At 39.0% G+C, this 22,701-nt stretch overlaps 2 protein-coding genes across 4 annotated transcripts in view; one reads left to right on the top strand and one right to left on the bottom strand.

Moving 5' to 3' along the window:
- Window positions 1–2,594: 2,594 nt before the first annotated feature.
- Window positions 2,595–22,701, bottom strand: part of LOC115633236 (microtubule-associated protein RP/EB family member 3-like) — a 21,339-nt gene continuing 1,232 nt past the window's right edge. For 2 of the 3 annotated variants that reach the window (XM_030530631.1, XM_030530630.1), the window contains exons 3-5: window positions 7,786–7,985; window positions 7,629–7,723; window positions 2,595–3,515 (exon numbers count right to left, since the gene is read on the bottom strand). In XM_030530631.1, the coding sequence (XP_030386491.1) occupies window positions 2,719–3,489 (771 nt within the window). In that variant the 5' untranslated portion in view covers window positions 3,490–3,515; window positions 7,629–7,723; window positions 7,786–7,985 and the 3' untranslated portion in view covers window positions 2,595–2,718. Of the gene's footprint in view, window positions 3,516–7,628; window positions 7,727–7,785; window positions 7,986–22,701 lie in introns of all 3 variants that reach the window. The other variant, XM_030530632.1, reaches the window with a different exon arrangement.
- Window positions 18,387–22,701, top strand: part of LOC115633235 — a 17,932-nt gene continuing 13,617 nt past the window's right edge. The window contains exon 1 of the mRNA XM_030530629.1: window positions 18,387–22,612. Within this exon, the coding sequence (XP_030386489.1) occupies window positions 18,692–22,612 (3,921 nt within the window). The 5' untranslated portion in view covers window positions 18,387–18,691. The remainder of the gene's footprint in view (window positions 22,613–22,701) is intronic.

Here is a 22,701-nt window from a genome sequence, read left to right as displayed (position 1 = left end):
ACAAAAGAATAATATTTATATTATTACCATAAAAGTCTAAGCTACGTATGTGGAAAAAGAAATGTTCTTTTCCAATACCAATATTGTAACTCCCATTTAAGACTCTATGGCTGGAAAGCTAAAGACGCCGTCATCGTTGGCTCTTTGCGCATATTTGATGTTCAAAAATTTCCCTCTAGACTGTCTGGCTATCAATTTGTTTTCTATTCCAGCACTGTTTTTAAATATTTTGACTAAAATCTAACATAAGCAAGATTCTTAAAAATCTAAAAAATTTTAATTATAGTATATTCCAAGACTGTTTTTGAAATGCTTATTTGATGTTCCCTCCTCCCATTTGAGACTCGATTTCCATTTAGCTGGAAAGTCTTTGCTAAGAGACTGTGTAATTCTTCATCTTAATTCGATGCCCAAAATTTCACTCTGGACTGTCCGTTTGTCTGTCTGTCTGTCTGTCTGTCTGTCTGTCGCTTGTAGAGACGGCTAGACTATCGTTTATTGCTCATTGCTCGGACTCTTTAGTTCGGTTTCTAAACACTCTAGTATGTGGTGTGCATTGTTTTCTGGTCGCTGTCATCCAAAATTTGCATAGCAGCAGAGAAAGTTGTTGGAACACGTTTTGATCTCATTGTGTTGATTGCTGCTGTTTTGTATTATAATCATTGTTGTTGCTATTGTTGTTGTTATTATTGTTGTGCGTGCGTGTGTGTTTCAGAAACAGAAAACAGTTTTCGAATTCCGGCCAAATAAATCGACAGTTGATGTTGTTGTTGTTGTTGTTTTTGTTTCATGTCTTTTGTGCATTAAGTTGAAAATAATTGAATTAAAAATGCGGAAATTTTGTGGCCATTTATTAATAAATGCATTTTGTTTTATTGCTTATGTTGAAAAAATTAAATAAGAAGACGCCATCATCTTCACTCTTTTTGTAAACTATTAGTGGTTGTTTTCTTCTTCAAGTTGAAAATACTTGTACAGATAATTCTGTTTTTACGCGGTAGATTGGTTCCAGAAACAGCCGTGTAAAAAAAGACATGGATCATATGCAAAAATAGGTGATTGGCTCCTTATCTCTAAAGAAATATACATTAAATTTGTGTTTTTCAAACCGTGTTATATCAAAATCGTGTAAAAAAAGAAAACAGAATTAGGGGTCTGGCTTCAATTTATAAATTTAGGGGCATGCCAAAAAAGTTAGGTTCCCTCCTTTGTGGCTCCAGTGAATCATATTTTTGGCTCTTTCGTGATTTTAAACTTCTTTTGAAACTGCAGTTCGACTGATCTGTAGTATCTGAAATCGAAGGCTCAAAATACTTCAAATTATTATTGGTTGTTTAATGAATAGGTTTCTTGAATTTAAAATTTCTTTTCCGCCCTCAGATTTGTTAAATTTTTAACCGAACTGAAAACTAGCAAGTACCAATTAGATTCTATATGTTATCAAGTACTATCTTCCCTCTGGCATATTTATAAAAAGTGTATATTTTGTATACGTTGTATCCGCAGTGTTGAAGCCCTAATGTTTTCGATACAAGAACCAGTAGATGTAGACCTATTAGTTCATCATTAGATGTGAGAGAAGCATCATCATATAGTATATATACATAATGGAAGTATAAACGTTCTCTACAGACTCGGAAGCCGCTTAACTGATTTTAATCAAATTTTGTGGCAATATTCAAAATGCAACTAATTCTGATTTTACACGGTTTGAAAATTAAAAATTTTATAAATCGTGCAACCGATTTTATTTCATTTAGCACGATTCAAAATAACATGATAACTTTTTATGGAACCGATTTACCGTGTAAAAACAGTATTAGGTGTAGTCCCTAGTTTCGTGGCACAGAATTTTTTTTCGATTTTTCTAATTTTTTTTATAGAATTTTGGTTTTCCCTATAAATTATTACAGTAATGGATTTTTTCGATTTTCCTTCAATTTTCTTTTGTTTTAATATGAAATTAATTTTTGTTTTTTTTTTTTAAATGTAAAACCTTAATTATACTGTTAGTATTTACAACAACTTAAATTAAATGAAACTTATAGAAAAATACAAATACAGCTTAAACTAGGAGTATTATTATGAAAGTAATGAATTCCGTTTGGAACTTGATTTATGCCGTGCAAAAAAAAGAAGATTAAAATAAAATTTGTTTATATATTCATTGAAACAATTCGAAAATGTTCATTAATTAAATAGCACAAATCTACATACTTATGTACGAATTTGTATGTTTAACCATATATAGTATTCATTCTACTATATAGTATGCTCTCGGAACGCACCAACCTAACCAATTTGCTGTTAGGAATTTAAGAAGTTACAAGTATATTTAGAGTGTCGGAAGAGAAAAATCGCTTTTTAATGTTTTTTTAATTTTAAGCAAAAATACTTAGCCCAGCAAAAACGGGGGCAAGACCTGCTAGTTCCACACAAACTCTATTTAGTAAAGCTCTGTTGTCCCAACCGTTTGAGCATGCTTTCCACTTGCTGTGACAGGAGCATGATTAGGATTTGGGAACCGTGCCACAAAATGATGGAAGTAGGACTGGAGACCATTTACCATTAATTGAAATGAAGACCATTAACCATTAATTGAAATTGTTAACAAATAAATTTTTTTTATTGCTTATGTCAATGCCAAAAAGATTGAAGTTTCGGTTAATGTGAGGGCATTCGAAAAATGAAAGCAAGCCTATCATCGCCACATCTCGATTATTGTTCGCTGTTTGCCGCATCGGAGGGTGTTGGAGGTTTCGGATTCGGATTCGGTTTCGGATCCGACTCGGTTTCGGCCTCAGTTGCCTTGGCCGGCAGCGCAAAGCCAGGCTCGGTCTGGTACAGTATTTTGAGGACATCCTTGCTGGCCATATTTATTGTGGTGTGGCCGCGCGCCAATTTCTCGATCTGAGTCAGCTTCCTCAGATAGAAGTCGCGCTCTTGCCGCATAGTTACCTTCGAGTTGGCGATTTCTCCGGCCGCTACCTCTAACTTGGCCTTCTCCTCCTCCACAATCTGCAGCAGCTCCATCGAGGTCTGTGTGCCTTGGTGGCACACCTCTATTGTGGGGGTGCCTATCGAGATGAGCTCGTAATTGCGACGCAGCCGCGGATTGTAGCCCTTGGTATCCAGCTTGCCGCCGCGCCCCTTCTCCACCTCGCGAAAGAACTTATAGAAGCGTTTGGCGAAGCACAGATTCTCATGAAAGTCGCCGCGTACTATATGATGCAACGGTATCTTGATGGGTATGCCCAGTGCTTTGAAGGCCTTCAACAGAATATGAAAATTGTTTTTAAAATGTACAATTTGGTTGCTGGTGAATCGGACTTCATTCAGAGGCACCGAGTTCACGAACAATAGATCCAATAGTTGACAATATGCGGCGCCCGATGATAACTCCTCTATATGGTTTATATGTGCCTGTAGCGCCCGATTAACCCAACGAACCAGTTTCTTTGCAATCAATAATTCAGCGAGGGGTGCCATTCTTGTACTGGGCTGTTTAACAATAACTAAAAAAATATATAGAAAAATATATTACTATTATTAATAGTTTTCAAAAGAACGATAAAACCAAACAAAATTAAGCATACAGCTTATAATTTATGTATAAATATAAATGTATATGAAATATTCTTTTAGAATTCAGAGGAAAAATTGTTGAAGAAATTTGATGAAAAGAATTGAGAACCCCAGATAGCTCGCTTAATGGGTTCATCTTTTATTTTATGTTATTTTTTATTTTATTTTACTTGTATACTCGATCAATTCTTACAATAATTATATGTATAGTACTTTATGGAAAGTCGGCGATTAGTCGATCATAGGGTCAGGCCAGATCTGATTGCATTTAAATTTTGTACTTTGTACTTTAATGATTAATTTCATGGACTTCCAGCATAGTTCTAAGCCTAAAATCAAATTGAAGTGCACCTTAATCGTAATATCGGCGCAAGTCCCACATATTTGTGCTAAAATGAATTAGTGGAATTGTGGATCGACAGCGAACAAGTCAAAAAATCAAGAATCGCAGCAGCGAATGGAAGCCATCTGCGAGATGGAGGCGTTCATACAGACGTACATACGGAGAGGTGTATTTTAATTGACATCTGTAGTACAGGAAGAAGTCGCTCTGATTAGAATGTGTCAGAGGAGAGAGTAAGAAAGTAGTCTGAGAGATAGAGGTGTTCATGAGGAAGGCATGAACTTTAAATGGGCATGAGAATGAGGGGTATGAATGAATAGTTTTTGTTTAAGAGTTAATCGTTGGATTTATTCTACGACAGTTACACGATATAGTAGACATACCAAAAATCAAGAATACTAGCAGTTTAAAGCAGCAGTTTAAGAAAACGAGGCGTTCATACAGACGGACATAAGGAGGGGGCGTGAATGAATTCATTTTTAATTTTGATTGTCGCCATGCGTTGCCATCTCGATGTCTGAATAAAGACGTTCTCTTACAAGCGCACTCCTCTCATTACGTTTATTAAAATAAAAAATAATAAACAAACAGAAATCAACGAAATTCGGAAATGTGCAATAACAACATAAATAAAAAAAGAAACAGAACATCGATTGCGAAAGGGTGCAACACAGTGGCTTGCATTGTCTGCCTACGAAACGCAATGTCTTCCAAGTAGGGTTCGCTTCGCTGCTTCCAACCAACCGCATGCCGCATGGCGTTGAGGGGAGGGAAGGGGAGCGGTATTTAGAATTGCAATGCATTGCGTGTTGCTCAGTGGGTCGCTCGTTCGCTCGCTCGCTGCAGCTCATGACTAATCACAAATTATGCCATTCACAGTCGCAATCAAACAATCACACACACACACACATACTTAAATCTGCTGGTTGGCTTAAAGCGCGCACGCGTTTTGCGCGCGTTTTTTGTCGCCCAACAAGACAGCACAAGCCATTAGTGATGCGACTTAATATCGATAACTAGATGACAAGGTGTAATATAATATAGTAGAAATAGGACTGGTGAGACGACACTGTATAGTAGAATAAGCAGCACCGATTTTACGAAAAATATGTTTGCTTAAATGAAAAAATGTTTTTTCTTTTTTTCTTTCATAGTTGTTTACATTATTAAACGGGAAGAAGAACGACCTTACCTTAACACATAATACCCAAAGTCTTTAACTATACTCAGTGGTAAAAATTTATATTAGGGTTTTGCAACTCCGACTTCATATAAAAATAAAATATAGGATATTCTTAGGCAGCATGAGTCCGTCTATCTTTCCGTCAGTCTGTCTGTCTGTATGAACGCCTGGATTTTGGAAACGGCTGATCCCATTCTAATTCAACTTGGCATACAGACTCTTCTTATCGCTAGGCAATATGAGTTTCTTTTATATTTTAGATTTTCAAGTCCTCTTCAAGTCCTTCATAATACCCCCTAAGAGCTAGACAGTTATTCTCATTCCATTCGCTCATATCTAAGTATTTTGGAAAGTTGATGTTGCAGCAAGAGCGCCAGTTAAGTACCTTCTAATTGCGTAGAATTTGTGCGCACATTCCTGATATCACTAGATCCATTAAATCGCATTCCTGAGTTGTTTTCAAATATATTTATCTATTGCTAGCGCTACCTAAACGCACACAGGAATTACACAGGAAGTTGTAGCAAGATGTGGAACTGAACAGACACAACTTCGCTTGATCCGAGAAAATGTGCTTTACATTTTTTCTGAATGCCAATAGTGCAACAGTCAAGGGCAGAAAACCCTCTCAGCTCTCGGGACCCATCCACCTGCTCCCTTTTCCCCAAATCAAATCAAGTATTGGACATGAATTATTATTTGGCTTATATATAGTAGTATGATTATTGTTCCATTTAGCTCTGATTACTATAACTTATCCGTCTTTATAATTACTTCTAAGCTATCCATAAATAAAATGTCCAGAAAGTTCAAAATTGAGTTCAATTTTCTGGAAGTACGGACCTTTGCGGTACATGGTTGATCAGAAACATCGTGTTGTTTCGACACATCCCTAGTGTTGCACACATGTTGCACATTGCGGCAGTTTTCAGTGTTGCACACGCATTAAGGCGACTCTTTCAACTGTCGGTCGGATTCCCGACACACTGCTCATCGGTTCGTTGACTGCCTGCCTGCCGTCTGTCTCTCTGTCTCTTCAGCAATTTGAGAAGCGCTCTGCGTGTAAAACAATTTTGCCATAAGTGCAGCGACACACACAAATATAGTATACTATATACATATGTATATATACTTGTACATATATATGATTTGAATTTATTTATGCATTCCATTTTCTTGCTACAATTCGCCCGCCACTTGACGAGTCGCGGCACAAATTTCTCTTTTGATTTTATTTTCTTTGTTAATGCATCACAAGTAGTTGACTGATTGACTGACTGACTGCCTGCCTGGCTACCTACTTGAATGATTGACACTTGAGCTCTTTTAACACAGACACACACACACACATACATACATGTGTAAAACATTTAAAGCGTTTCAGATACAAGTTAATGAACATTTAAATTCGAGTTCATAAAAATAAATAAACAAAAAAGGTTAAAGTTCACATAAATTGATAATTTTGTTCTTGCTGTTCTCGGCTATATGTTTTAAAAGCGAATCGGAGTAATATTTGAAATTATTGAAAAAGATTTCAATATTGCTTTAGTCTTTTATATTTTACTTCGTAAAGTATTGGAATTGTGGGATTACCCTCTTAAAAAAACTCACTTATCAATACTTGATTGATCGATTCATTTGTAAGAAAAATTGTGTTAGGCTTGGATCTAAGGTTAAGGGAAAAAATCGGATAATTTTATTGTTTTTTTTTGTAGTTGTTGGAAAATTGAAAATGCAACTAAGGTTGCTGAAATTGTGGTCATACTTTATGGTGTTAACCAATACTATCTCATCTAATTAGCGTCATTTTAGTTAAGACAATTCCCTATTGCGATAAAAAAGGTTTTAAATCACTCAAAATAAAAAACTGTATTTAAAAAGAAACTCAATGCATAGGTGCTACAGGAATTCTCGTAAAAAAATCATAATGGATGGACTATGAAATTGTTTATGTTGTTTGCAACTCTTTTAAATATTATTGTATTGTATCATTTTTTTAAGGTCTGTAAATAAATTACTGATTCTAAGAACTTGGAACTGGAACAGGCCTTCAAAGTATTTTCCAACACTTTTAGTTTGTTTTATACCCAACTCCCAGCAAGTTTCGATAATAGATCTGTAAAGTAGTTTCCAACACTGAAAGTCAACTCTTGGCAAATTTCGAGAATAGGTTTTCAAAGTAGTTTCCAACACTCTCAATTGCCAGAAAGGTTTTGCTGTGCATTTGTTGAGACTGGAAAGGCTGTTCCTATCCGACCTATTCTCCTAACTATTTAAGACCAGACGAAACAGATCAATAATAAAACACGCTGTAAGCTAAGGGAACTTGGTTGGGAGATTTTAATGCATCCATTGTATAGTTCAGTTCTTGGAACAAATCAATATCTAACCGAAATCGGGCTTCCATTATACAATAAATATAATTTGAAAATAGCTTAAAAAATACAGTCTTTTTTCCCAACCCAATATTTATACTATATATCCCATAAATGTTTATTCAATTCTTTTACTCACGTTCGGTTGATAAGTTGGGTTAGTCAGGAAGCTTTGGTTAGCGCTCAGGTCGTTCGAGCCTATGCCGGGACTGCCAAGGACACCTTATATTCCTGCTGCTGTTCCAAATGAAATCAGATGAAAGAAAACACAATCTGAAGAGTTGTTTAAAATTTACCAAAATCTGCCCTAGACAGATCGATAGCCAAGTTCAGCGTACTTTGTCGTCGTACAATCGAATCACTCGAATAAGCGATTATCTGGGACAATTTCTTGTGTGTTTTAATAAATTGATTGATTGCCACTATATATCGTTTTTCCTGAAGGTTGTCTTGCAGTTATCGGTTCAAGTGACGCAATAGAGGATATGTCTAAAAACTGAAGAAAAAAAAACATAAATTTATGAAAATATGTTTTAAAACGGAAACAAAACGACAGCAAAAATAAATATAGCTACAAATTATGATAATTGGGGAATTGAAAAGGCTTTGTGAGTTCCATTCTCTGTTTTAATTCCACTTAGATAGGCCGATGAGTCATGCTTTTAGAAAAGAAACGACCACCATATACCAATAAATTTAATTTTATTGCAATTTAAGGCAATGCCAATGATGGGCCACCATTTGAGACCCAGAGAGTCACAACAGCTTTAGCCTCTCAGCTTCGGTTTCGACTGTCGCCTTTGATTAAAACTCATTAAAAAAAGGCGTAGCATAATAATAATAATCATAATAATAACAACAACCACAACAATAACCCTAGCAGCAACAATGAGAACGAAATTCTTATTGGCAGCGCCGCGAAGTGAATGCGAAGTTGCACCGTGGGTGGAATTGGCATTGTATTCTATAGAAATACAGACTCCCATCATATAGGAACATATTCTATATAAGAATTGTTTGGACACGCATTGATACATGAATAAGTTTGACTCTCTGTTCGACTGTATGAACGGAAAGAACTTCTTAGCCATAGCAGCTAGGGAATAAAAACTTCGTATATAGACTTATTTATAAGCAAAGCAAGTTTAATATATATCAATCAATCTATAGCCCCATTATTTTATATAGCTGCCATAGGAATGATGGGTGTAGCAGTCAAGCTTAGTACCAGAAACTTTTGTGTTTATGAAGATATTTTGACAAAATCTGGTATTTATGAGTTGTTATAGAGTGTTTCAAAATATTATAATCATCCATTCATATCAGTCATTTATGAGTTTTTTATAATGCTTCAAAATATTCTAAAATTCCATCAAAATTGGCGCACTATATCATATATCCGCCATAGGAATGATCGGTGTAGAAGTCAATCTTTATACCAGAAACTTTTGTGTTAATGAAGATATTTTGACAAAATCTGGCATTTATGAGTTTTTTATAATGCTTCAAAATATTCTAAAATTCCATCAAAATTGGCGCACTATATCATATACCCGCCATAGGAATGATGGGTGTAGCAGTCAAGCTTAGTACCAGAAACTTTTGTGTTTATGAAGATATTTTGACAAAATCTGGCACTTATGAGGATTTTTTAGTGCTCGATGACAGTCTGAAGTTTCATTAAAGTTTCGTCTGACTCGGCCTGGCACGTCTTTAATGTAAACGACTGGAAGTTTACTTTTACCAATTTTTGCTACAAATTGTTATTATCAGCCCCACAGTACGCGGTATTGTCGTCGTCACCAGCGACTTCTCTACTCATTACAGAAAACGATGCTACTGGGAGGCTGAGGCCTGATGACACCCCTTTTCTTTTTCCATCATCACTCATCGAACAACAACAGCAAGAACAACAACAACAAACGAAACAGAAAGAATGAACGACGAACATAGCCGTACCCGCAGAAAAACGGAAATTGAGAGCGAAAAATACATAAATATGGCAAATGTTCAATGTGCGACTGAGTGCGCGATATCTTTTCCATATAAGCACTATATAGTATGTTGAGGGAGCTGCCGTTTTTCCTTGTCCCTAGCTACAACAACAACAACAACAACAACGGACAACAATCATAACAATAACAACAACAATTGCGCTCATTGTGCTTAATTAATTTAGTTCAAAGATCAAGCGTCGACGATGCGTGCCTTGCAATTCTACTTCCTCTGCCAGCCCGCCGCCGATCTTGCCGAGAACTTACCGAGCTGACTGAACAACTGCAGCTGCAAAGCACAGATGTTGTATATATCTTCTATATAGATACATACTCGTATGTATATATGTATATACATACATATACATATGCCATTTAGTCCATAAAACTGGGGGGGCGCAACAAAACTCCATTTGTAGTTCATTTGACGTTCTAGTTATAAAACATTTTCTCCTAACGGCTCGCCAGAGCGTCTTTGTATGTTTACGTGCCCCCAACAACATATGCTTCAGTGCTGTCCACCGCTTTAATCTTGGGCATGAGGAACAACAACAACAACAACAACAGCAATAACAAGTAATAATAATAAACTTCAATTGGTAGAAGAAACTCGGCCATCAATGAAAATTGTAAAGGAATATACTACGACGAAATGGGATGCAAAAACTAAGTTTTAGAAGGCATCCGAGTGAAAAAAATTCCGTAAAGTATACACTTTGAACAATATTTAAAAAATCATATTCATTTTTGAAAAAACAATTCTTTATACTTTGGGGTAATATTTCGGATCTGATGGATAGGTAAAAGAGTAGATCGGAATGGGGAGAGGAAACTTCCCACAGACATGATTTGCCAGTAACATGAATGTTAATGCACGACAAAGGTCCAAAGCAATATTTTCAAATCCTTTTTTTTCAAAATTCTTTTAGGTTAAATATTTTAACGACGCGTAGTATTTGGTAGTGATTAATTAATTCATTAATTTAATTTTCTTTAATGTAATTTGTTATCACTCTGATTCTAAGTATACTAGTTTTTAAAGATAATGAAATTTTTTTTTTAGAAAAGTGCTTTTTACTTTATTTGGAAAAATTTTTATATGTAGTTCAACTTCTCCATTCAATATTAAAGGTTGCAAATCCTCTTCTTTATATGACTAAATTAATTGCTGTTTTCCATGTGAGAACATTGTGAGAATATGTATTTTAGTATTAAAGTTAGGAATCAACTTTATATGATCTAGGTTTTGAAAAATTGGGCCTCCAAAATGAAGGAAAACGGGCTTCAATTGTCTTCAAAATGACTTTTAAATTCGGACACAAATCCCCTTGTACAGTGCTAAGAATCGATTATGAAAAACTCTTATCTCAAAGGGGGTGAAAGACGTTCCAACGTTTTGTATGAAAATTTCGCACTTACGCTTGGTTTTCATACCAAAAATAATAATTGAACTATTTGAAATTTGGAACGTTTGAAATTATTAAATTTTTTATTTTTTTTTTGGCAATCAGCCTTTTTAGGTTTAATGCGTAAAAAGAATGTAGATTAATAATCTGCTTGGGAAAAGGCTCTTCTGTAACTATAGGCTTTAATTATTGATGGTTATTCAAACATTTCACAGTAAAGTTTTTCGCAATAAATTCAATGTAAGTCCTCATTTTCATCAATATGAGCCGTTTGCAAAAATTCTCAAAGGGCTCTGCTGAGCTTAGATAAATATTTTTGCAATGCAGCAAGAAAAGTTGTTTGTTTTTGTTTCCGCCGCCCATTGCTACATATGTATATGAACATACATACATACATACATATGTACATATGTGTGTGTACATATGTACATACATATGTATATATGTTAGTCTACATAGAAGGCTTGGTGGTCAGATACTGCCCTGCCTAGGCTGTTTGATAAATGCAAATACGACTAGACAGCTGATTTGTGCAAGAACTTTTTGAATTTTTATCATTTTACAGTTGCATATTGATAAGGTAGGGGGGGGGGGTAGGTAGAGGGGGTGGTTTGACGACTGAAAGTGCATTCAATATTTCTAAAGCAACCTGCTGTTGCGTCGCGCAATTTCTCCCACCCCCTCTCAGCAGACGGCTGCCATTTCGCTCTCCCTTTCTGTCTTTCCCTCTCTCTCTTTCGCTCCCGCCTTGGGCATCATTGGCGATCCATATGAGTTATGCTTAATTAGGCAAGCAAGTCAGTGTGTGTGAGAGAGGGGAGGGGGCGGCATATGGCAATTATGCCGAGCATAACAACAAAGCGTCTTTGTTGCGGCAGCGCAGTCGGCAACATCGCCGCGAGCGACGACGTCGCTGCTGATCCGCCACGCCCGGCACTGCCCAATAAAGAACAAACTAACAAATGATGGGTCGGTCTTCAGATAAGCGCCGAAGCTTACATGCTTTACATTTTTGGATTTTTTTTTTTGTCAATTGGGAATGGGATAGTGCATTATGGAAAAGGCTATAAAAGGACGTATAGTGTTGAGAGCTAAGGATCTTCAAGGGTAGAAGTATTATCGAGCATTAACAATGCCCGATTAATATTTGTTTGATTTCTTCGATTATATTTAAGTATTATGAAATGAGTCTATCTTTGATTGGAAAAATGAGTTCGTTTCAGTTTTGCATTTTAATCGATTTGTTTCGGTTTTTTGCTATTAATATTTCTTTAATTTCTAGGATTTATTTATGTAATATTAAATTAATTAATTGTTATGTAGATGTTCGGAAAAAGTTTAAGTTTCTCCTCCTGCTCGAAACAACAAAATCGCAGACTTATTTACCTAACACTTTTAATTGAATATACATATAAACAATTTCGTTGAAGTTTTGTTTTAATATAAACCTAATAATAAAAGATCTTGTATATAAATAGATGTGTTGTTAGGATTTCTACTGATAATTAAATATGAAAACTTTTACTATAACAGCTCTTTATAGAATACAAGCAACAGGCTTTTCAGCGAAGAGCCAAAGACTTTAAAATACTTTTCATACTCTTTATGGGTAGGGTGCACAAATCCAAGCCCAGTGGGCTCAGCACTCACATACATAGGAATGGAATTTTGTTGTAACTCTTTGTTTTTTTACATTACACCCCACACACGCACACACACACACACACACACACACACATACGCACACACTCACGCATGTAAACACCCATAGTGTTGTGAACACATGTGACGCAGCAGCTCAGTCGACTGCAGGCGACCACCCGCTCGTTTCTGGATCTGTTGATTAGCGTCCATTTGGGTGAAGGGGTCGACGTCGTCGCTAGCATCGTCAGGGCAGCAGAGTAGAGCAGAGCAGAGTACCAGCTCAGAGCAGCGTCTCCGTCTCCGTCTGCGTTTGCGTCGACGTCGACGTCATCACCACCCAAAGAAAATGCGCGGCCGCATCTTGAGTTCAATTTAGTTGATATTTTGTTAAATTCGCGAACGCGTCGACAGCCGGCACGACTACGGGACTCCTCTGGTGCGCCGCAACTCCTCGTAAGCACCGTTAAACTATTTAGCGCGTCTGTGTCGTTCATCGTAGTCGTCATTGTCATTGTGTTGGCGTTGTCGTTGTCAGTGCTGTTGTTGTTGTGCGGAGAGACGACGAGTCGGACTCCTCTCACTCGCTGAAGCTCGGCTTGCAAAACGTTTTTTCCACTGCTTATCAGCAAACAAAAAATTGTTTATGTATTACTATTTTTTTTACATTTTTTTATGTTCAAGTGTTGTTGTATTATAATTGTTGCTGCTGTGCTGTGCATTATTCAAAAATCTATATACGACTTGAGCTTAGTCGAAGCTTTGGCATTGCAACGAGTGCGCGTGTTTCATATTCTTGTTGTTGCTGTTTTGTTGTTTTATTCTGCTCATTTGAATACCGATTTAAAGAGACAAACACACACACATGCATCGATACAGACTTGCTTGATGGCTCCATCATATGTATGTAAGTGTGTACATACTTACATATACACTGTTATGTATGTACGTGTGACAGTTGTTGTTGCTGTTGTTGTTGTTATTGCTGCTGCTGCTGATATTTGTTGTTGTTGCGGGTGTGCCGACATATTATCGCCTTATAAGATATCGATATGTGGTATCGCATATATACTCGTAGTATGTAAATACTTGTTGTATGCCGGCCCACATTTAGGCAGTTGAATGTTGCCAAGCCCCGCGTTTGTTTGTCAATCTTCATAGTCAGTCTCCCTCGCCCTCCCAATACTTACATACATAGATATATATATACAAGTATATAACTGAAATTTCGTACGAAATTGTTGTGGCAACGATGATTCATCATTCATAGTGCTTGCCCCCACAAAAGATAGCAGTCATCAGTTGGTTCTCATTGAAAGTTTCCAGCGCCTCTAAGTGGCGGAGTGACAATTTGACTGCCTCTCGGACTCAATTGTTATTGAACTCAAGAGGTCACGCATTTATTTAAAACAGAAAGCCACTATACAGTCAGCGATCGCGAAAAAATACAGCCCTGAACGACATAGCCCGGGGGTATTATTGACTCATAAAACTTTTTTTTATTAGTTTAAATTTTCATTTAAATAAAAATCTTTTATATTTTTTGAACAGTGTGATAAAATCATTTTCCACCAACTCTCAACATCTGAATATGAATGTGACATTTCTTATAACCACTCCTGATCAGGACAATCAGTTGTGTGGGTCAGACCTTCTCTTGAATAGCCTATTAAACCAAAACTTCATTCCCATGGCAGCTATGTATATGATATAGTGCACCGATTTTGATAAGAATTTAAGTAATGGCGAGGCAATACTCATAAAGGCCAAATTTAGTAATGATAATGATGATAATATTTACACCGTTTGTTCCTATAACAGCTATGTATATATAATAATGTGGCTATATATGATTTCTTATAAACTTGCTCTGCGTTGGAATATGTTAACACTATGTTTGGAGTCCTTAGCTGTTTCTGTTCAAAAGCGGTCCAACAAACAGATGGATGTTTGGAAATGTTTATATCAAATTGTTTTCAATGTGTTCAGTTTTTTTTAAAGCTACAGATACGTATGTATAGCTTGAAACGCCATTAACTAAAGTAAAGCAGCAGATTTTTTACATTAACAATTTTTTTTAAAGTATCCATATATGCTGGAAATAAATATTTATTAAGAGTATCTATTTTATTTGACTTCATGAAAAAATAAGTGCAGTTTTCTTAAATTATCCCGGGATTACAAAATAAATGCCACATTACCTTATTATCTATTAAAAATGCAAATAGAGAAAGGCTTAAGAGACAGCATTGATCGAATAATTGTAAATACAAATTGTAGACTAAAAATCGATGAAAACAATAAGGATACAACATTGCAGAATTTATTTTATCAAATACAAAATTGCCAGTTTTTAATTTTCAACAACAAAAATGCAAATTTCTGCGAATGTAGTGTGTTGGGCTTACTGCTACCTTATTAATTACTGTAATTTGTTTGTGTTTTGGTCATAAGACGCGAATTAGTCTCACCTGCCGCCTAAAAGTATGCAACCTATTTGATGTCACAGCGGCTTATTGGCAAGCGAAAATGGCCGAAACGAAACGCTTTCGCAAGCATTCGCAGATTAAAGAGAGATTAATATAGGTGTTGTACTTATATATTAATCATATCATCTATATATCACCTATTACACCTTCCTTTTAGAGATAAAACATTTCATCAACATAAATTTGCAAAGGTAACCAGCTTCTTAATACTTCTTTTTGAAGCTTTAGAACTTTAATGTTGAATCATTGTCAATAAATATTTGCATACAAAATTGCACCCACTATTGAATATTGACAAATAGATAATTTAAATAATTTTTTGGATAGATTTGCTAAATCAGAAAGCATTTTGATTAACAAGGCAAGCCAAGTCTAATGATTTATAAATTCTACAATCGTCCGCTTAGGATTATCTAGGCTGGGCTTAAATACCTTTGATAGACCGAGATGAGAGAACTTTGATATACTTTGTATATAATGACAAGTACTGGTGTTTTTTTTTTTTTTATTCTTGGCCTAATAAAAGCATCTATGTATTCAAATAAAACTGAATAATACACATCAAAATAAACTATTTTATAGAAGGAAGGTTTTTTAATTGAATTTTAAATTGCGATATTATTAGGAAATTTAATAGAACAAATTATCTATGTATACTTTTGGAAAATATTATAAACAATTTGCTTTGAATTAGCTATTGAAAGAAAGAAATGCTATTGAAGAAAATGATCTCTAAAGTAACGCTTTGGTCTGCTTTCATTAGAGGAATGATTGTAATTATATTTGTGATACTCATCTGAGTCAGAAATATGCTTAAATATAGAGAGTTCCAAAACTGCGCTATCTTTTTGAGTTAGAGACTAATTCTAATCAGACCTATCAGAAGAGGTACGTTAATTTCTAACTCTTCTCTCTGGCCATTCAAAAATAGTTTGCACAGCTTAGAATTGAAAAGTTTTTAGAGAAAACAATAATATTCTAACAAAGAATGGGAAGAAATCATAGAAATTAATTATGTTCCGAATTCATCTGACTCTATATTGGTTGTGAATCATCAATATCCTTTTCCGATTCTCTTTAGTTATTTAAAGATATTGAAAAAAATAGAACATTTTTGGGAAAGCGAGAGTGTGTATTTGTTGAACAAATGGTTCAAAAATCAACTCTTTCTGCCTTTTTTTAACACACAATATCTTCTAGTGACTCCCTCTCGCCCTCCTTTTTTTCTCTAGTCAGTCAAAAATAGTTTTCAAAGTCAGATTTGTTTTGTTGTTTTTTTTTTTGAATACGCGGCGCGCGTGTGAGAAGCACAGTTAATAATAATTATAAAGAAAATGCTTGTCACATTTAATTTTAAATCGAATGCAGGTCTCGTCCCGCAGGGCTCTTTAACAGGTAGCAGCCACATTCCGGAGTCTCTCATAACGTTGGCGGCACCTGCAGTCAGTTAGTCAGTCAGTCAGGCAGTTTGTCCGTCGCTTCTTATGCAACTTCTCAACCATTTCCAGTTCTCGAGGGGCAGCATAGCGCTTTGTCAGGCGATTTAATTTGAATACCGCCGACGCCTCCATCGCACGGCTACGGCTACGCCCCACCGACTGCGACGGCGGCGGCGGCGACGACATGCTTTGCTGATCGTCCAACGCCCGCCCGTCAGTCTCAGTCGCTGCTGGTGTGACTCATCGCTATCAGCGCGTCAGTCAGAGTCGGAGCCAAAGCTGGAGTCCAAGCTATGCCGTTTGTCGTCGAAGGCAAGGCAAGACAAGGCACGGCAAAGCAAACAACAACAAAAGCAAAAATACACAAACAGTAATGCTTTGGGGGAAAAACAGAACACAGTTAAAGAAAGAGAAGCAAGGCACGGAATGTAACAGTCGCTCAAAGCCGACTCTTGAATGCCCTGCTGTAAAAATAAATAAAATATCGCCGACAAGCCGTCGGAAGAGGTAGGAAACTAGTGCCGAAAGTAAATACATTTAAAGATATTTAAAAACATTCATCAGCTATATTTAAAAAAATCCTGACGTTATATATATTAGTTTTATTATATTAGTTAAATTTTTTTGAACAAATATGCTTTTTTTCTGCCTCAGTGGAGCCAAAAATGTATGTATGTATTTAAGGAGATTTTAGTTAAAGCATTTTTTTATTTTCAAAAGATTTGGAAAAACCATTACATTTATGACGAAAGTTGTTTTACATTTGTTTTTATCAAATTAGTTTTTTTTATTTATTATAGAGTTTATTCTCAAATAAAGCATTTCTTGGTCTGATGCATAGTTTGAAAAGCTATAATATCAACACTGTATAGTTTTTATTTAAAATCTGGTCAGTTAATGCTTTCGGCATAACGAATTTGTTTGTCACGTCGGGGCGAATGCAGTTATTTCACTAAAGCATACCATTATTTTTATAAATTACGTGTGCAAATTAACTGTACATGTAGCTCTAACACTCGCAAAAATCCAAATAATATAATAAACTGATATGCTGTAGGGACTCGCAAGTTTGGTTAATGTGGGTTCAGCCGTTTCCGATAGGCAAGCGTTCATATAGGCAGACGGCAGAGCGGTCGGTTTGTCTTATCATGACTTAGTTGGTTCGGATATGCTTCCTTTTGTCTGCTACATGTGGGGTAGGGTATCAAAAGTCATAAAACAGCAGAGCAACAACAACATCAACAATCATGCAAGGGCCGACAAAAGTACATACATTGGGGAGCGTCAACGTCCACCGCACAAGAGCAGAAGCTGCGAATTGCAGTGCGTAGGGCAGTGGCTCCCCTAAATGTTGGTGCTCTCTTGCGCGATCGTTCTATCGCTATCTCAGCCTCTCTATCTATCTCTCTCTTTCTTTCTGTGTCATTAACTCTCGCCCTAGCGCTTCGACAAATAAACGATAAATGCGCGTGTCAAACAGATTACAAATACTATGCAACAAAATTAATTTCATTAAAAAAAATATGGATTAAAAAAAGTTCACGTTCAATTTCCAAAGATAAATTTTACTTAATTTTTTTAAAAATTAATTAAATAATTTTTGAAGAGGCTAAATGGAATGTAACCATTATTTTTTTGCTTTTATTAAATAGCTTGAAGCATTTATATAAATAAATATAATATATTTATATTTAAAGAACTTTAGAAACTATTAATTGTTTTCTTATTATAGAGAATATTTATGAAAATAATGTAGATCAATTATGTTAATTGCTTAGACAATGAAACTTTCCTTTAATTTGTTAAATAGTCTAATTGGGCTACGCGCATGTGTATGGTTGGGTGCCAGAGAGATAGAGAGGGAGAGAGACGCGTGTGCGATCAATTAAAAAATGTAAGTCGTTTTGTTTTCCGCCCCTTCTGGAGAGGAGAGTGAATGGGGTGAAGGGGTGTCGCAATCAGTAAACGAAGCAGAAGAAAACAACACACAGAAATGTGAAGAAAAGTTTACAATAACGCTTACTGGTAAATACAATACAGACATACATACATACATATTTAATAAATAATGTCGAAGCAATATAACAAAAACAAACAACGCGATAAACGTGTGTGACAACAACAACAAGGAGCGGGCCAGAGAGTCAACGGCAACCACAGTTACAGAGAGTTCAGCTCTGCATGTGTGTGTGTGAGAGAGAGGGAGTGAAAGAGAGAGTGTGGAAGAGTAAAAATGGCTCACCATTTACGAAGCTGCAGTGATATCATTGACAACAACAACAAGCCGAAATGCTGCAGCTGTCACTGTAAATGGCAAGTGGACGGCGAATCGCAGCCAAGCGTGGAGTCAACGGCTGCGCCGGCGCAGCGCAAACGCACCAAAGGGACGCGCAGCAACAAGTTGTGGCCGACAGAGGAGCACATCTACGAGAATTTGCAGCCGGCTGGTGGTGGTGGTGGTGGCAGTGACAGTGTGGCAGAGCAGCAGCGCTTGTTGCTGCGCAAATACTTTCGACGCGAGGCCATCTATGAAAATCTCTGCCGTGGTTGTGGCTACGGCGTATTTGGCGCTCAAGGCCACTACTGCCACTTTTGTCAGTGCATTGTCAATGGTGTGGTGAGTGTTAGTCAGGAGACGACCTCCACGCCTACACCCATCCCCACACCCACACCCACTTGCAGCACGCCATCCCCCAGTGAGGGCAACATTTATGAGAATATTTGCGAGCATTGTCGCAGCATCTATAGCGATTGCGAGCAATGTGCTTGCAACACAACGAAAGCAACGGAAGCTGCAGCCGCTAAAGCAACAACAGCAACACCAACATCAGCACCAACTGCAACAACAATTACAGTAAGTTCGAAAAAGAGTTCATCAGCTGGTAATGGCAGCCTAACGCGTCGCGGTCTATTCCACAATCTCTTCGGCTCGCTAAAACAACTTAATCGCAGCGCTTCCAGCTCGAGTGCCAGCTCCGCCTCGTTGCAGCGTCGCAAGCAGCGCCTGTTCCAACGTGAAGCGGGCAAAGCCACAGGCGGTGGTTCCCTAGAGATCATCCATAATGTGGATGAGGTCTTTCGTACCCAGGAGACGTTCGATTTGGGGCGTATTTGCGAGTTAAAGCGACTGCAGAGCAGCCACAGTGAACAGCATATTTACGGCCGTCTTAAGTGTCACGAAGAGCGCGAGGAGAAACAAGCACCGATCGGCATTCTAGAAGGACCATCGCTGCATCAACAGGTAGTGGTGGTGGTGGCAGACAAGGTCGAAGAACCGCAGCAGCAACAACAGCAACCACCACCCTCCAGTGCTAAGAAGCCACGAATTTCACGCATACGTCTGCTGCGCAGCGGCAACACTAAACCGGCAGAGAGTGTGGCAACTCTAAGCATTCCACCTGCTCCAGCTTCACCTCCTCCACCAGCACCAACGCCACCACCACCTTCGGCCCTCTCCCCTCTCACTGCTTCCTCGCTCTATTTAAACGAGAGCATCTGCCTGTGGATGTCAATGCTGCGTTACGAGCAGCACAGTTATGAGGATGCCAGCAGTTTGGCGCTCAGTCAGCAGCCCAAACGCATACCCTCCACCTACGAACAGCAGCAGCAGCAACAACAACAACAGTATAGTGTGGAAACAGCTGTTACCCTGCGTAGAGAGCAGTCGTCCCCACCAATGGCGCATGAGCAGCGACTGGTGCTTGATTTTAAAAGCAATTTGCTTGCCAAAATGAAGCTTAGCATCGAAAGAGAGGAAAAGGAAGACGGAGAGGCAGAAGTTGAAGTAGAAGTAGGAGAACAAAGAGAAGAGGAAGCAGCAATAACAACAACACTGTTGACAACGGACACTGTCCAGCTTCGCCTCGCCCCATCAACAAACGATCGACGTCGCTGCGGCATCAACGAGCATCATGATTCAGCTTTTGTCAGTGAATTTCTCAGCTCGTTTGATTGCATTTCGGAGATGAAAGAGGAGCCGACAATGTCGCTGCCGTTGTTACCCACCAACAACAAGATCAGCAGCAGCACCACTCGCACCACCATCACCACACAATTCTCTCACATTTCGCTCTTTGCGCTGCTGCAAAGCGCCGCTCTGGCAGCAAGCCTGCATTTAAGCGTTGTGGGCTGGGAGAGAACGTTGGTAGCGTTTTTGAGAGCCGCCCCACAACACACCAAAGTCAGAAGCGGCAGCAGCAGCAGCAGAGAGCGCTTAATGCGACTATATCGGCGATACGTCAACAGAGCCAACAATGGTTACGGGCTGAGTGAGTCAGTTGTGGGGCGAACAGTATTATCAGCGACGCCAAAGAGTGACGACGTTGCGGTCGCTTGGCGCGACGCGAGCGATAAACAACAACGAGAGCGCGGATATAACAACAACAACAATAACAACAAAAGCGACAGCGCCAACGACAATCAATCGCTTGTAAAGGTTGGGGGTACGGAGGTGGGATACAGCGACGATCGCATTAGCAGCGGCGATAGCGTTGCGTTGTTAATGGCGGCGTCCAAACCAACAACCGTCTCCGAGGTTGCCAACGACAATGACAAAGTTGCGGTTCAACATGCCCCCAAATGTGGCAACATGAATGGTCAGCAGCAGCGTTGCAAGGTTAAGCGCCCAGCGCCACAGGTGCCCGTACGGAACCCCAGCACGGCGCTGAGTACGACGACGGCAGCACCCGTAAAGCCAAGAATTGTAAACCGTCAGCTGCCAGTTGCCAAAATGAAGAAGGCAGTGAAAGCCATGGCGCCAATGCCAGTGCCAGTGCCAGTACCAGCGTCGTCGTCGTCACCGATGACGCATGCCGAGCTGGCGAGTCATGAGGCTGCGGCAGAGAAAAATAACAATAACAACAGCAGCAGCAACAACAACAACGACAGAAGCATTAAGCATGACGAAGACAATAACAATAAAAAAGAACTGGTGACAAATGCAAGTTGCAAGGATCAGCAGCAGCAGCAGCAGGAAGATGATGATGAAGAAGAGTCCATCTATCAGCCAATTTGGAAATTTAAGACTTTAGGTGAGGCGCAGGAGTATTACGAGGTGCCGCTCAACGAGGCGGACGAAGACGAAGATGACGATGATGATGAAGATGACGGTGAGGAAGAAGACGAAGCAATTAACGATGACGAAGATGATCGAGATGCGGATGATAAAACGGCCATTGACTTTCACATAATAACTAGAGCTGAGGCAGATGATGCAGCAGCAGCAACAGCCGCAGCTGCAGCCTCGGCCGCAGTAGCCGCTGTGGCAGATGATGATGCCGCAGCGTTGCAAGCGGCTGCAGCTTTTGCAGCCGGCGCTCGTCAAAAGTCCAGCCACAGAAGCAGCAGCATGGTGGCGTCCAAGAGTGTTTCTGCTACGCCACTCCCATCGCCCACAGCGTCAACAGATCAGGGTGCTTGGGAAACGGATGATGAGTTCATGTTTGCCACACAGTCGCAATTCAGAAAAGAACAGCAACAGCCGCCCGAGGGGGAGGCCAACATCAACAACAACAACGACACCAACCATGCTGTAGATGATACCCTAAGCATGGGCAGCACAGTCACGAATAGCACTGCGACGCTCGGTTCGATTAGTAGTCAGAGCAGCGGCTCATCGGCGCCTACTCACGTGAGCCTCACGCATCCCGTGCTACGGAATATCTGCATTGTGTATAGCCAGCTGGATCCAAAGAAGTTTAGCGTCATATTCTATGAATATCAGCGGGAGTTGGTGCATCTGCATTTCATGACGCGTGTTCGTCGACCCGCACCCCCCATCCCCACGCCGGCAAAGCAGCTGTGCAGCAGTCGTGGCAACAATTACAATAATAATAACGACGATAGCGGCTGCAGCTGCGAAATAGCCAGCTTGGAGGAGGAGACAGAGCAAGAAGCGGAGGAGGAGGTGGCGGCAGAGAGGGCTGTTGGTGAAAGTGACAACATTGCCGCCATACCGCAGCCCCTTAAGGAGGCCCTAGAGCTGGCCGTGCTGGCAGCGACAAGAGGCAAGCGTGGAGCTGCTGCCTCCGGCGGACGTTCCGCAAGAAAGTTGCGCGTGCGCTCCAACGCTCATCTAATCATATCGCAGTCGGTGCTGGCGTGGCGTGAACAGCTCCTATACGATGTGAACTATTGTGAGGATGAGGAAGACATGGTAAGTGTGAAGGGCGGCCGCCATCAGGGCAGGGGGAGCGCCATTGTTTCCACATTAGTTTTCCTTTCACATGTGGGAACTGCATTGTC

Source organism: Scaptodrosophila lebanonensis, unplaced genomic scaffold (assembly GCF_003285725.1).
Source record: "Scaptodrosophila lebanonensis strain 11010-0011.00,11010-0021.00 unplaced genomic scaffold, SlebRS2 tig00001418-arrow-arrow-pilon, whole genome shotgun sequence".
NCBI lineage: Eukaryota > Metazoa > Arthropoda > Insecta > Diptera > Drosophilidae > Scaptodrosophila > Scaptodrosophila lebanonensis.
The sequence above is the reverse complement of the archived record's forward strand: the minus strand, read 5'-3'. Positions and strand labels throughout refer to the sequence as shown.